The sequence below is a fragment of the Balaenoptera physalus genome, assembly GCF_965194825.1.
Source record: "Balaenoptera physalus genome assembly, chromosome: 2".
In the NCBI taxonomy this organism is placed as follows: domain Eukaryota; kingdom Metazoa; phylum Chordata; class Mammalia; order Artiodactyla; family Balaenopteridae; genus Balaenoptera; species Balaenoptera physalus.
The window spans coordinates 76,148,529-76,163,139 of NC_138883.1; the positions used below are offsets into that span (position 1 = coordinate 76,148,529).

Below are 14,611 nucleotides of genomic sequence, written 5' to 3' on the forward strand. Positions count from 1 at the left end.
ACTAACATAATCACTTATGAGTGTGATAATTATCCTTTAAAAGAGTTTTTATGTATTATCATATATGTCGTGTCTTTTCTTTCTCTCTTTCTTTCTCCTCCCCCGCACCTCCGCCTCTTTTTAAAAAAACACTCCTGTGGAGTAGGGAACGAATTCTGTTAACTCTAGCAGAGCAGCAGAGAAAGGAGGGAATGTAAATCCCCAAAGGCAAATTTTAAAGGCTAAATTTAAAAAAAAATGTTTTGTGGATCCTTATCAACTTTCTTTATTAAGTGAATAACTATTACAGAAAAGAATAACTCCTTTAGAAGTGAACTATATCCCCTTCCTGCAGCCACTTCACCCACATCCACACTCATATTCTCTGTCTTCCCTCCTGTTTCAAGGCTCATCCTATTTAAGGCAACTCCTTCACTTTCTCATCAGATTAATCCCCTTTGCTCTCCCTTACTCAAGGGCTTGATTTCTGCAATCAACATTCCCTTCTACAACCCCAACACACAACAGCTATTTCTCCCAGTGTGCAAAATCATTCCCATCAGCATACAAACATAGTATCTCCAGTCCTTCAAGATCATAATCAGACTTTTGTCTCCACCACTCCACGGAGACCACTCTTGTCAAGGTCACTAATGACTTTGTTTCCAAATCTAAAGGTTAGTTCTCACTCTTCATCCTACTTGACTTCCCAGCAGCATAGGGATACTATACTCCTCATTTCAGGAGGCTACTTTTTAGTCTCTTTTGCTGGCCCCTGCTTTCCCAAACTCTCAATTTACAAATGTCTTCTTGTCCTCCTTTTTGGATCAGTCTACATATACTCATCCAATCATTTGGCTTTAAATACCGTCTCTATACTGATGATCCTTAAATTTGTATCATAAGCCTTGACCTAGGTTTGTACATATAGTCACCTGCTTGCCCCACGTGAATGAGTTGTAGGTATCTGAAATTTAACGTCTCAAACACTACTCCTGATCTCCTGCCACTCCTCTTCCAACTGCCCTTCCACCTCCATCCATGTCTCAGAAAATAGATCCATCATTCATCCAGTTCCCCTATACATTACATCCACTCTACCAACAAATCCGATTGGGTCTACCTTCATCCATTTCCCAACGCATTCACTGCTAGTACCCTAGTCCAAACTCTCCTTCATCTTTTGACTGTACTCCCACAATAGCCTTCTAAGTCATCTTCTTACTTCCTCTCTACTCCCTACTCTAGAGAGCAGCCAGAATTATCCTATTAAAATACAAGCAAAAAAAAAAAATTCTCTTCAGTTCAAAAACATCCAATAACTCCTCACACATAGAATATAATCCACGATCTTGCCCTTGCATGTTCTGGCCTTGACTATCCCTCTGATCCCGACTCCTAGCCCCTCCTCCTCCTTCTCACTCGTTCTTCTGGCTACACTGGCCTTCTTACTATTCCTCAAATACATGGACCTTGTTTCCTATTATGGACCTTTCACTTGCTGTTTCCTCTTTCTGGAATATTATTCCCTCAGATATTTGTATACCTTCCTTTCTTATTCCTTCTGTGCGCAAACGTCACCTCTTTAGAGACACCTTCCTTGACCACTCTTTCCAAAATAGCCCCCAATACTCACTAGCCCCTATACAAATCTATTTTTCTTCACAGCATTTATCACTACTTGACACATTTATATACATTTAATTATTTCTTTTTTTCTTCTCTTTCCTCCCCTCTTAGGATGTAAGCTCTACAAGAGAAAAGATTTTGTTATGCTCGCTGCAGTGCCCTCAGCACTTAGCCCTGTGTACGACGTATAGTAGGTGATTAATAATGAATGAATGAATGAATATTACCATATTCCTGGACGCACCTGCTGGCCTCCAGAAGCCACAATTAAACAGCATTTATTTTTGGCTTTTGTAGACTCAGATTGGAATCTTCCCAAAGGACAGGAGCCATGGTTTTGGTTTACAATACAAATGGAGAGCCTAAATCAGTCTTTGTCTCTCCACTTTGGCCCAAGTATCCAATTCAGGCTTCTCCTCAATAAGAAACTACTAAACTGCTTATCTGTGGGTATCAGAATGACAAATATCTATACTGATAATTACAGGACTTTCACATTTCTACATTTTTACTGTAGCTTTCTGTGGACAATTTGATCTTTTATTATCTAATCTCTAGTGGAATTTCAACCCAGATGGGAGAAAAGAAAGAGACAGACCTGTGGTCTGAAATGTGGCAAAAGATGTGTTTAAGCAATGAAAACACTTAACATTTTTTGATTGCCGAACTCTGTTCTAAGCACCTTACATGTGTGAACTAAGTTTTATAATATTTCCATGAGGAATCTCCATATTACACATGAAGGAACTGAGGCACGCAGAAGATAAGCAATTTGCCTAAGGCCACACAGCTAGTAGTGTGAGAATAGGACTCTGGTGGTCTAACAGCCGCAGCGGAGCCCGGCGTTTCCACACCCACACCACCCTCTCCACCTCACTGCACTGCCTTCCTTTACACTGCCTTTGTTTGCTGCATGGTGGTGTCTTACAATGTTCCGAGACTGTTTTCAAATAGTATGGCTTACTTTTCCAGTGTGCTTTGTGAGCTTCCCTTGCGGACAGGCATCGTGTTTTATTCATTTTTTCTGTACTCCCCAACAGCAGAGCAGTGCCAATAACAATAAAAGTGCTCATAATATGCCCTTTGGCTGAGTGAAGAAAGGCAAAGCAAAGCTTACAGGTTTATATTAAAGTCCTAGCACCTTGCCTATGGGAAACCATGGATTCAAAGGCATTATTATGATCTTACGATGGTGTTATTGTGCATCATTAACGAACTTTGACTTATGAAAGACTCAGAAACATGAGAAGTCGCAAAACAGTGCAAACCCGGATTCTCTACTAAGTATAGACAAGCGTTTGGACAAGAGAGGAAAGTAGAGAAACTGTCTTTAAGTGGCAGGACCAGCGCATTCGTGGCTGTGACACTCAGACTGCTACAAAAAGCGCTTGGCAGCGGTGGGATTCGAACCCACGCCCCCGAAGAGACTGGAGCCTTAATCCAGCGCCTTAGACCGCTCGGCCACGCTACCCTGTGACAAGCGCTCGTAAAGCGTATCCTGTACACTCTACTCTCCTCCCCTTCTCTCCACGCCACATGGTTCATATATTTATCTTTTTAGGAGGCTCTTCGTATCTCTTTTTTCCCCCTTTCTTCCCGATTTGTTTTGCTTTCTTCTTTGAAGCCACAGTGCTTGAGATTGATGGAAAGAGTCGTATTACACAAGCGCAGGGAGTCTCGAGAGACCCGACAACCTTTGTTAGCTCTAACGGGTACGGAGCGCCTGCCTGAGCCAGGTATAGGCGGTCACCCGGGAGAGTCGGGGCCCTCTCGGACCTCTGGCGGACTCTCCATGGAGGGCGCCACACGGCGAGAGCTTTCGCTACTTGAGATGCTGAGTCTGGGGTCCTGCGGAGAGAAGGCGCCTGGATCTTCCCGGAGGAAACGCGGAAGCTCACCGGGCGGTGAGTCCCGTAGCATGTAAGGCACGGCCAGAGACGTCCCGGCCTGGCCGAGCCCAGGAACCGGTCAGTAATATGCCGAAGCCAGAAGAAGCCTCCGGACGTGGGCCCAGCTCTCCGGCCGACAGCGGGCAGAGGGGTCGGTACCCGTCAGGGAGACGCCCTGTTGGGAACGCGGGTCCTCTCCCCTCCCCAGTGCCACGGGATCACCCTTCAGCCTGTGACTGTCCCTGATGAGATTGCCTGCCATCATTCCCGCAGCATCTTTGGCCCATTCGGAAGCGAAAACATGCAGCGCAATTATTGTTGATCCTGAATCTTTTTTACTAAAAAAGATGTGTGGCACTGCATTCGGGAATTTGGACGAGAGCGTGCAGTGATTTGTTCCTCCACTAGGTGTCATCCATGCCCACAGTTAATAAAAGAAGAGTTTACAACCGTGGACGTGGCGAAAAGTTTCTATACTAAAGTTTAGAAATGCAAGCAAGTCTCGTGTGGCTCGTTGGTCTAGGGGTATGATTCTCGCTTAGGATGCGAGAGGTCCCGGGTTCAAATCCCGGACGAGCCCTAGTTTTCCTAGCAGCGGTCTCGGTTTTTACCTTACCTCCCATAAAGCCTCTGATTTATTGATGTTAAACACCATCACCTTAAGCAAGCACCCTCTGTAGCTACTATTACAGTATGAACACCAGTTTATACTCCACTATTGCAGATTTATATGTATCTTTAGACCAATGCTCCTTGTATTATTAATTCACGAGGATAAATGACATGTTATTAGGTATATTTCATTCAGTATTTCTTCTACGAAATCATTATTTCTAAAATCAACCATCATTTCTCTTTTATAGTTTTTTTGTTATCATCCAGGAATTGTTCCTTCGGGACTTAGGGAGGTGTATTTTATATAAACAGCTTCGCATAACCCTCAATTTTCCTCCACTGTAAGCCTGGGGGCCCACAGGGTGCTGGGACCTCCGCAGGTCAGCAAGTGCAACGACGTGTCTCGTCAAAGAAAGCCTGGACTCCCTCCCTCAGTCAAGCCTAACATTCCAGGGCCCTTGGGTGTGTGCGTCGGGGTGCGGGAGTCACCGGTAGCACAGCACCCTGGGAGTGAACTTCTCAACAGGGACGCTCAAGCCTGCCTGCAGATTAGGCTTAACCTGTAAAACTATTTAACCATTCACTGCGGTGTCCAACACCGAACCAATTACATTGGACTCTTTGAGGATGGGGTCCCCACATAGTTATGCCCTTCACCCCTACTCTCTCCTTACCTGCTGGGTATGCAGTGTTCACATCCTCTTATTTCAGTCTGATGTGCCCTGACTCACCTGATGAACAAGACCTAGAAACCACAGGTATTTTTCACCTCACTCTTAATTATTCTCCTGAGTATTTAACTTCTAGTACCTCTTCAGACATGTGGAAGAACTGTGAAACAAATAATCCTGGAATCATCTTTTAGTGCTTTCTCTTATAACCGACGGTCAGTCCTGTAACAAATGATGTTGGCTGTACCTTTAGAATATTTCCAGAGTCCAGACACTTCTCACCACCTCCTCCACCACCTTTGTACTCCAAGGCACCACGACCTCTCCCCTGCGCTATTGCAGGAGCCCCTTAGCAAGCCTCCCTGGTTGGCCCTGATGTCTATTCTCAATGCAGCACAGATGTAACCAAGTAGGACCCTATGGGACCTACCCGGGACAGGCCTTCCCCCATATCCTCTGCTTTAGCTCCTCTCTGAAGTACCTAGATAACAGTATTTGATGCACATTTCCAGAGTTGTTTTACAGATGTGAAAACCCCCCACCAAATGGAAGATGTTAACTACATGATGACCTTTAGCACACAGCCCCAGGCCTCCTGGAGCCTAAGGACTGATAATGTTAACCCCTGTGACACTGCCCTGTTTCGTCACCATCAGCCAATCAGAGAACTGTGCATGAGCTGATCACATACCCTGCGACTCCCATCCCTCACCTGGCTTTTAAAAATGCTTTGCCGAAACCCTTCAGGGAGCTCGGATTTTTTTTTTTTTTTTTTTTTTATAAATTTATTTATTTATTTATTTATTTTTGTCTGTGTTGGGTCTTCGTTTCTGTGCGAGGGCTTTCTCCAGTTGCGGCGAGCAGGGGCCACTCTTCATCGCGGTGCGCGGGCCTCTCACTGTCGCGGCCTCTCCCGTTGCGGAGCACAGGCTCCAGAGGCACAGGCTCAGTAGTTGCGGCTCACGGGCCCAGCCACTCTGTGGCATGTGGGATCTTCCCAGATCAGACCAGGGCTCGAACCCGTGTCCCCTGCATTGGCAGGCAGATTCTCAACCACTGCGCCACCAGGGAAGCCCGGGAGCTCGGATTTTTTAGAGCAAGAGCCAGCCGGCTCCTTGCATGGCCCTGCAATAAACCTTTCTCTTGCTCCAAACTCTGACATTTCAGTTTGTCTGGCCTCACTGTGCATTGGGCACATGAACTTGTGCTAACATAGAGAATGATCCTATTAAAGCCTAGGTCAGAGCTGATCATTGCTCTGCTTAAAATCCTTTGATGCATCTCCATTTCATTTCATATAATATTAAAACTCCTTGCCATGGCTTTAAAAATCTCTACATGACTTCGCCATTTCTTGGACTCCCCTCACTTTTTTGACCTCATCTCCTACCATCTCTCCCTTTGTCAGCTGCCTCCCCACTACATTAGCCTCTAGTACTCTTCAGAAATTCCCACCTCAGTAACTTTGCACATGCTCTTCTCTCTGCTTTCAATCTTATCTCCTTCATATCTGCATGGCTCTGACCTCTGTGCATGAAATAGCACCCCTTTGCTCTCTACTCCCCCTTCTCTACTTTAATTTTCTTCTTTGCACGTACCACCACCTGACTTTTGCTGCTGCTCTCGCTGTTGTTGAATTCTCCCTCCCCAACCACTAGAATAGAAGCTCCGCAAGAACAGGGCATCGTTGTTGTTGTTGTTGTTTTTATTGCCAAAGCCTCCTGTTCAGAGGCTGGAACAGTTCTTAGCACCTAATAGACACTCAATAAATATTTGTTTAATGAATTGTGTGAATTGTTTTATTTTATTTATTTATTTATTTATTGCCACAGAGCAGAGTCCTAGCCACTGGAAGCCAGGGAATTCTCTGTGTGAGCTGTTTTAAATCAAACAGGAATCCCGGATCCTGGACACTGAGGGGAATAAAGAGCATGGAGGTACTGGGGACTTGAATAGAGGGGCTCTTGCAGTGTGGGTTATCCACTGTGTGTGCCATCCTCTGGGAAAGGCTGAGGGAGGGCCATGCCTGAAATATATTCTCTAGCAGCTTTCCTTCTCGGCCACAGTATGGACCTGTAAATGCTTTACAGAAGGGTTGAAAAGTTCTCCCAACTGGACATAAAGAAAGGCACAGAGTAGGCTCTCGCAGCTGTAAATCGTGCATCAGCGCCATTGACTTCTGTTGCAAACTTTCTCCAGGCAGAAATGCTGAAGTACAGGGCTGCTTCAGGCTTCCATGGCTTTGGGCAAATTCTGAACCAGATGGTGTTTTGAGGTCACTCTGTAAGGTTGCATTTAGCCATTCTGTAAGAGTATGTAAAACAAGTGACTTAACAAGATGAGGAACAAAAGTCCATAAAAGGGAGACTGCAGAGGAGAGGAAAAAGAAGGTTAGGGAAGGAGGTGTATAACCCAGTAGGACTTCATCAACTTCACTTGACCAGGTTTTGTGATGAGGGATCACTCTGAGTATGAGTCCTAAGGAGACATTGCTCACATGTGGGGAGAATGCCGGCAGGAGTATATGAAACAGGGGGTGAAAACCTGTTGATGGTCACAAAGTACATATGAATAGGCAAAGTGTCTCTGCTCTCAGGAGCTATGACCGCCAAGTTGAAATCTGCCCCCTTGTGGACAAACTAAGTATTACCATGGGTCTTCCCTTTAAGATCTTGCAGATTAAAAATTAATTCCTAGGGACCTCATTACTTTCTGCTGATCCTTCCGTGTACATTATATGCAGGTGGAACTTATAGAGGAGGGAGCTGTGTTATTGTCCAGGGAGATGGTGTTCATGGGATTAAGCTGAACTACTTATTAAAGTAGATGGCATCCCATGGCTATAGAGGGAAAGCAGAAAACAGCTAGCAGCCACTAGCAAAACTCTTGAGTTGTTCTTTAACAGCTAAAGGTGAGAGTTAAGAGTGGCAATCACAGATTTAAAGTCTCCAAGTAGAAGTGAATCAACATTTTTCTTTCCTTTTATTGATCTTTCTGATCTTATGTCCATATGGTGCTACAGGGTCCCACCAAAAGTATCAAAAAGGATTGTTAAGTTTTGCAAAGGATAGCTTTTTGATACTGTTGTTAAAGAGCAAAATCTAGTTCTTTTAGGACATTTACTCATGGATTCTTCCATTCAATCAGTATTTAAAGAGTATTTTTTGAGCAAATGTTTGTTGAACATTTGTTGTATTCCAGGCACTATGCTTGGAACAGAGATTACTTCAGGGAACCAGACAGGTGTGGTTTCTGCCCTCATGAAACAATCAAATACTTTTTCAAAAACTAAGAAATACAGTTAATTTATTATGCTAGTGATAAGGGCCACAAAGGAAAAGTACAGAGTGTGACGCAAGCAAAACAGAGGCTGTTCACTTCCCCTGGGGTTTCTGGGAAGGCTTGTCTAAGGAAAGGAGGCACACACAGGATTTAAGCAGGTAGAATGGGGAGGGGTGAATGGAGTAAGGAACATAATGAGGAAAGTAGATGTTAAAACCTTGAGTTGGGAGGAAGCCTGATGAGTTCAGGGAACTGAAAAGGGGAGTGTAAGGAGATAGAGAGAGAGAGGAAGGGTGGTTTGGGTGAGGCTACCTTGCAAGGCCTGGTAGGCAGCGGTAAGGACTGTGGTCATTATTTTAAGGCTTATGGAAAAAAAAAAAAAGACTTATGAAAAGCCATTGACACCGTTTAGGTGGGTGTGTGGGTGGAGAGCACAGGCACAGAACTAGATTTGTGTTTTAAAAAGATTACTGTGATATAGTAGGGTTTGCACAAAAAGCCATGGGGACCCCCATTTCAGCTTTCTAATAAGCAAGCACAGAGCCCTGCATCAGGGAAGGTTACGACTGAATGTGTGTTATCCACTCTAAAATTGTTCTCTGTTTTTATCTCATGCATTCCACCAACTCTGCCAGCTCCCTGAGCCACTTCAAAGGAGGTCAGTGAGGCCCGTGGAATTAAGCTCAGGGTCACAGAGCTAGTTAGTGGCAAAGCCAGTATGAAGATAGGAACCTCGCTTTCATGACTCCCAGGCCTCTGCTCATTTTGCTCTAGCTGGAGACTTTGAAAAGGGAGGGTGTTTTTTGTTGGTGGTGGGTTTTATTTTTGGTTTTGATTGTTTACTTATTTTTTATTGCATCTGTGTTCTTTAGGGCCTTGGTGATTATTTGCTGGTTAGCCATCACTCATCTGCTTTCAAGGAATCTTATCTGATTTTCAGGGAAGCTGGAACTGACCCCCAAGAGGAGAGCAGAGCTGGGAATGGCAGGAAAGCTGTGAATGTGCTTGGAGGCGCTGTAGGGGAAAGCTGGGTTAATGCTCCTTCCTCGATGAGGATTCAAAGGAAACTGTTGAGGGCTCAGCCTGGGGACACACATAAGAAGCCAGGTACGCTATGATCAACGCATTCTCAGAAGTGGGAAGCTGAAGGGCCTACCAAGCAGCTGTTTGATATGGTTACGGCAACCTCCCCTCAACCTGACCTTCCCTGGCCTATCACCTGGTGGCTTTCATTTCAGGAGTACAAGTAAAATCACACACACACACACACACACACACAAGGCTTGGTTTGCCCCCAAGGGAGTACAGGACCTCCCTCCTCCTGTGTGAATAGCCTGGGGCTGTACCTGCAAGGCTGAGGTTGATGACAGCCTCTGATTCAGAACATGTTCTGCCCAAATCAGGAGCAGCTCGTTCTTGGACATATGCAAGCTCCAATACTGGAGCTGGGTCGGTTTCTAGCAGTCCTGGAGTAGAGCTTATTAATTTGACAAAATGAGTAGTGAGGGGAATTACTAATGTTGTTTTACATCCTGGCACTAATGTTAGTCTCCAGCAGCTACCTGCCTCCTGCAGTCTCCTGAGGGTGACTTGAGGCTTAGCAAAGGGAGGGTGGTGGGAACTTTAGGTCAAATGCAATCATCTGATAATAGGCCCAGTTTCTCCCTCCCTTTCCTTCTTCTTCCTCCTCTTCTCCTCCTTCTCTTTCTCTTCCTCCTCCATCCCCTTCCTTCCTTCTTTCCCTCTTTTCTTCTTTCCTCCCTTCCCTCTTCAGGTGCGCAGAATTGAGTTGATCATATTCTGTTTATGGCGCATGCTAGGCCTCTCTTTTCTTTTATTCAATTTTATTATTTTCCCTTTTTATTCCTTACCCCTGCTTCTATTTCTCTCATCTTCATGGACATCTGTTTTAGAGTATTTAATCCACGTTCTTCCATCCTACTTAAATATTGTATGTCCTTGGAAGATATTTTGTATTATTTTGGAGCATGTGTGTTTTCAATTTAAATCAACTGCAAATGATTTTCATTGTTTCTTTTTTTCACACCACACCAAATAGCCTGTTGCTAATTGTAAAGCTAGTGCATTATCGAAGCTGTTTTATACTATTTTATTTTATGTATGTAACACATCTTTACCTGTCCATCCCCTTCATGAGGGACATTTCAGTTACCTTTAGCTCTTTTCTGCCACCAATCATGCCATGGTGAACATCCCTGCACGTACTCCATCTGGAAGAACTATGTTGAAGTCTATGCCCGGGACGGGCTTACAAAGTCTCAGATTATACCCATTCATAATTTTGCCAAATATTTCCAGATTAGTTTCCAATATCACTACACCAATTCTCATGCCCAGTAACATATTTTCCAGCACTTGATATTAGATTTTCTAATTGTTGATAATCCAATAGTTATAAATCGATATCTTTTGGTTATGTTAATTTCCATTTATTTGATTACTAACGAAGTTAAGAATTGTTCATCATCCATTTTGGCTTCCTCTTCTGAAATTGACTTTTTATAACTTTTGACAATCTTTTCTCTTCTGGAGTTTTTATGTCTTTTTATTGTTGATATGAAGGAATTCCTTACATCTAGATGTTAATCCTTAGTTGGTTTTAGGCATTACAAATATCTTCTCCAAGGCTGCCAGCACTATTAAACATTTGAAACCAGTCTTAACTCTATTTCAGGATGGTAATACTCCGAAATGTAGAGATAGGTCGAGTTGCCTCAGTTGAGGATAAATTTTGTAACAAGGGTTGATTCCTTGCCTGTAAACTTAGTATAACATCTGTAATTTGGCTGCTTGGAAGTCCTGGCAGGAAATATTGAACATGCTACAATATGTAGAAAGAGTTCTTTTTACACAGTGGAAATGTTTTTGCAAGATGGTGTGCAAATCAAAATTTGTTAATTGAAAAATTTGTCAACAATTAACTATGCACTTATACCATTGTGGCATTTTTGCAACACATATCCATAACAGAGTAGTTTGAATTGTGAAAGGACAATCAGAATGAAAGTTTTTGGAAAGTAAATAATAACCTCCTGCTTGTTCATTTTCATGGTCTGGAATTATGCTTTTGTTTTTGTTGCATAGAAAGAGACACATTCTTTGAAGTCTTTTCTAGGATTCTCTGTCTTTCCCAGACAATTTTTAATCCCCAAATAGCTTTCTACTTGACAATTAGAAAGACACAGATACATACAAAGGAGGCTATGTAGCTGTCTTTCCAAAAAAGAAATCATTTCAGAGCAAGAAATAGTACAATTAAGTCCATTTTTTCCATTCCTATATCAAAGACTGGGAGATGTTGACAACAAAAAGAATTCTATTGTTTCAATGCCTTGAGCCATTCACTATCTTTTACCAAGCCCTCATCTACTAATTTTCCATGTAGGCCTCCCAAGTATACTATAATTCAGTGGTTCTCAAATTTTGTTGCATATTAGAGTCACTGGGAAAGCTTTTAATAATCTCAACTCCCAGGTCTTACTCAATGCTAATTAAAGCAGAATGCATCAAGGTGGCATTAAAAAATGCCTTGGAGATTCCAATGTTCAGCAGAGTTTGGAAACCATTGCCATACTCGCCAGGAGTCCAGGGCTTTATCAAGACTAATGTTAAGGTCAGGGAATTGTTTCTGCCCTGTCCTGGACACCATGTGAGAGTGAAACTTGCTGAAACTGGAGTTCAAGGGTTAAGCATTGAGAAAGTGAGATTTTTTTTACTCTTGCCATCTCACATCTCTACCTGAAACTTTCTGCAACTCATTTCTTCATTAATGAAATGGAGATAACAGCTACTTCACAGGTTTGTGTAAGGACTGATGAAAATTTGGAAAATAAACAGTACTGCATCTGGCCCACTTCAGGACTATAATAAATGTTTTGAAATGTCAACGCTTGTTTAGTGAGGACACCTTCAGGACCTGCCTTACCCAACTGTCCCTCTGAAAGTAACTTCTCTTCCCGATGGCAGCCATGCACACTCCCCTCCTACGGGCTCCTCCCTTTCTGCTCTTTCCCCTTGGCCTCCCCACACTCAGCTGGCTCCCTACCAGTTATTGTCTGGGAACAGCGAGACACAAAGGACTTTCTTGGATCCCTGATCACAAGGATATGTTACCTGTGAGAGTTACAGCAAAAAGGAAAGGTGAGAGGATCTAGCACAGAACCAAGTAGGATTGACAGAGGGAGAGATTAGGAAGGAATTGGGAAGAACGGATTAATAGAAAGTGCTAAAATCATATGGAATTTGGTGGGATCAAAGTTAAAACAATTATGGGAAAGAAAGTCATTCAGCAATAGGAATAAAACAATCAGACAAGGGTACTTTTGATACCTTCTGTATGTTCTGCTTTGTGTTAAACATTCTGATGGATTCAGGAGAAATAGGAAACGAGATACTGACTGTCAAGGAACTGTGGAAGCCAACAAACACAATACAACAGGAAAAATTAGAGAACAGTTCAATGCCAAACTCTGAGAGCTGAAAGGGTCAGAAAGGGCTTTCTTGAGGAGTTGTACCTCCAGCTGGACCTTCAGGTTTCGCACGATTTTCACTAACAGAGAGAAGGAAATAAAATATCAAAGGCTAGGGGAGCAAAGTCAGGGGATGGTGCTGGAGGAATCTGATTACCCTCTGATATTTTCTGTCTCCTCTTACTCTATAGGAGTTAGAGCAAAAGATGTGAAGGACCTCATACCCCTGATGGTACTAATGGTGATACTTTTCCTGCTGCTTCTATTCTGGGAAAATGAGCTGAATGAGGAAGTAATGGCGGCAACCTTAGACCAGTTGCATGTGGACTACCCTCAGAGTGACGTTCCTGTAAGGTACTGCAACCACATGATCATACAAAGACTCATCAAGGAACCCAACAACACCTGCAAAAAGGAGCATGTCTTCGTCCATGAGAGGCCTCGAAATATCAACAGTGTTTGCAATTCTCTCAGGAAGGTGGCTTGCCAAAACCATTCCACCATTCTCTGCTTCCAGAGTGAGACCAAGTTCAAAATGACAGTCTGCAAGCTCATTGAAGGCACCAGATATCCTGCCTGCAGCTACCACATTTCCCTCACAGAGGGGTTTATTGTCGTCACTTGTGATGACATGGGGCCAGTTAATATCCAGAGATACGATGAATAACCTGAGACCAGCATCTGAGTCGGCCGCCCTCTCGTCTCCTCTCTCAGAGGCACTGATGCTGGTTCCCCCTGAGGCGCACCTGAATTGTGGACATGGGGTCATGCCTTGAGTGAAATGCATTTATCCTTTCAGTATTGCTGAGCTGGGATCTTTTTATTCTGCTTTAATAAAAAAAAAAAAAATCTACCGAATTAAACCATAAACTCTGCATGTGTTTTAATTCCTTGTCCTTTTTCTTTGAGTCATTTGATGAGAGCCAAGAGTGAATCCTACATAGGACTGGGATTAGGTAAGGTGAGTGAGGGACTCACTTCACACGCAAAACTGAAGGAGCACCAAAACGCCCTGAGCAATATAGAGAAATAAATTTTTAAAAATCAAAATTAATGCAAAAATCGCTGATGAACAAAATATCTAAATTTTAAATCAAGACCCATTCTGACAGGGTTGGATTTAGGATGAGGTGGGTTACACGAGTTGTACCAATGCAGGGTCAGATCCTGTCATTTAAAATTTTGATAATTGTTCATCAGGGATTATTTTGCATTAAATTTATTTATTTATTTATTTGGAAGTATAGTTGATTTACAATGTTGTGTTAATTTCTGCTGTACAGCAAAGTGATTCAGGTATACATATACATATATTCCTTTTTTATATTCTTTTCCATGATGGTTTATCACAGGATATTGAATATAGTTCCCTGTGCTATACAGTAGGACCTTGTTGTTTATCCATTCCATATATAATAGTTTTCATCTGCTAACCCCAAACTCCCAGTCATCCCTCCCTCATCCCCTTCCCCCTGGGCAACCACAAGTCTGTTCTCTGTGTCTGTGAGTCCGTTTCTGTTTCGTAGATAGGTTCATTTGTGTCATATACATTCAATTTATTTTTAAATATTGCAATAAAATATTATTTATCTTGATTATTGGGCCTTTAACACTTTTTTTAAAAAATTAATTATTTATTTATCCTAGACTTCATCCTAGGTGTAGAGGCAATTGGGGTCATCTCTTAAGGTCCTCTTTAAGGATGATATGTGTAATTTAAGCTGTACCTGCTCCTATTCAGCAGATGCCTCTGTGCCTTGCTGAAAAGGAAAAGGAGATCAGAAGACGCCTGACTGGTCAGAAACCATTTCCCTTAAAGACTAGAAAGAAACGGATAAGGATTTCCGAGGGAGGAATCAAGACCCTCGGGGTTCAATCTGTTTCCTCTTTGTATCCTCAGAAGGAACAGAGAGGACTTTGACGCAGACTAATCATTCCTTTCCCCTTTCAGTTCTTACAACTGGACTGTTTTTTTAGTTCCTCCTCATTCAGCTATGGGCAGAGGATCTTTAGAGTGAGAGGGCAAAGGAAGAGAAGGAAGTGAAAGAGAGGTGCC

General features: G+C 43.0%; 1 protein-coding gene across 1 annotated transcript; it reads left to right on the forward strand.

The window, feature by feature from the left end:
• Window positions 1–5,865: 5,865 nt before the first annotated feature.
• Window positions 5,866–14,188, forward strand: RNASE12 (ribonuclease A family member 12 (inactive)). The gene is made up of 2 exons (XM_082449400.1): window positions 5,866–9,172; window positions 12,747–14,188. Exons 1-2 carry the CDS (start codon window positions 9,115–9,117, stop codon window positions 13,220–13,222), a joined length of 534 nt encoding a protein of 177 aa, XP_082305526.1. The 5' UTR covers window positions 5,866–9,114; the 3' UTR covers window positions 13,223–14,188.
• The last annotated feature ends 423 nt before the right edge of the window (window positions 14,189–14,611 follow it).

Bases quoted from the DNA above. Each gene is read 5' to 3' on its own strand.
- RNASE12 (XM_082449400.1), top strand. From the start codon at position 9,115: ATGAGGATTCAAAGGAAACTGTTGAGGGCTCAGCCTGGGGACACACAT. The intron at 9,173-12,746 runs GTACGCTATGAT...CTTACTCTATAG, and splicing joins GGACACACATAAGAAGCCAG to GAGTTAGAGCAAAAGATGTG.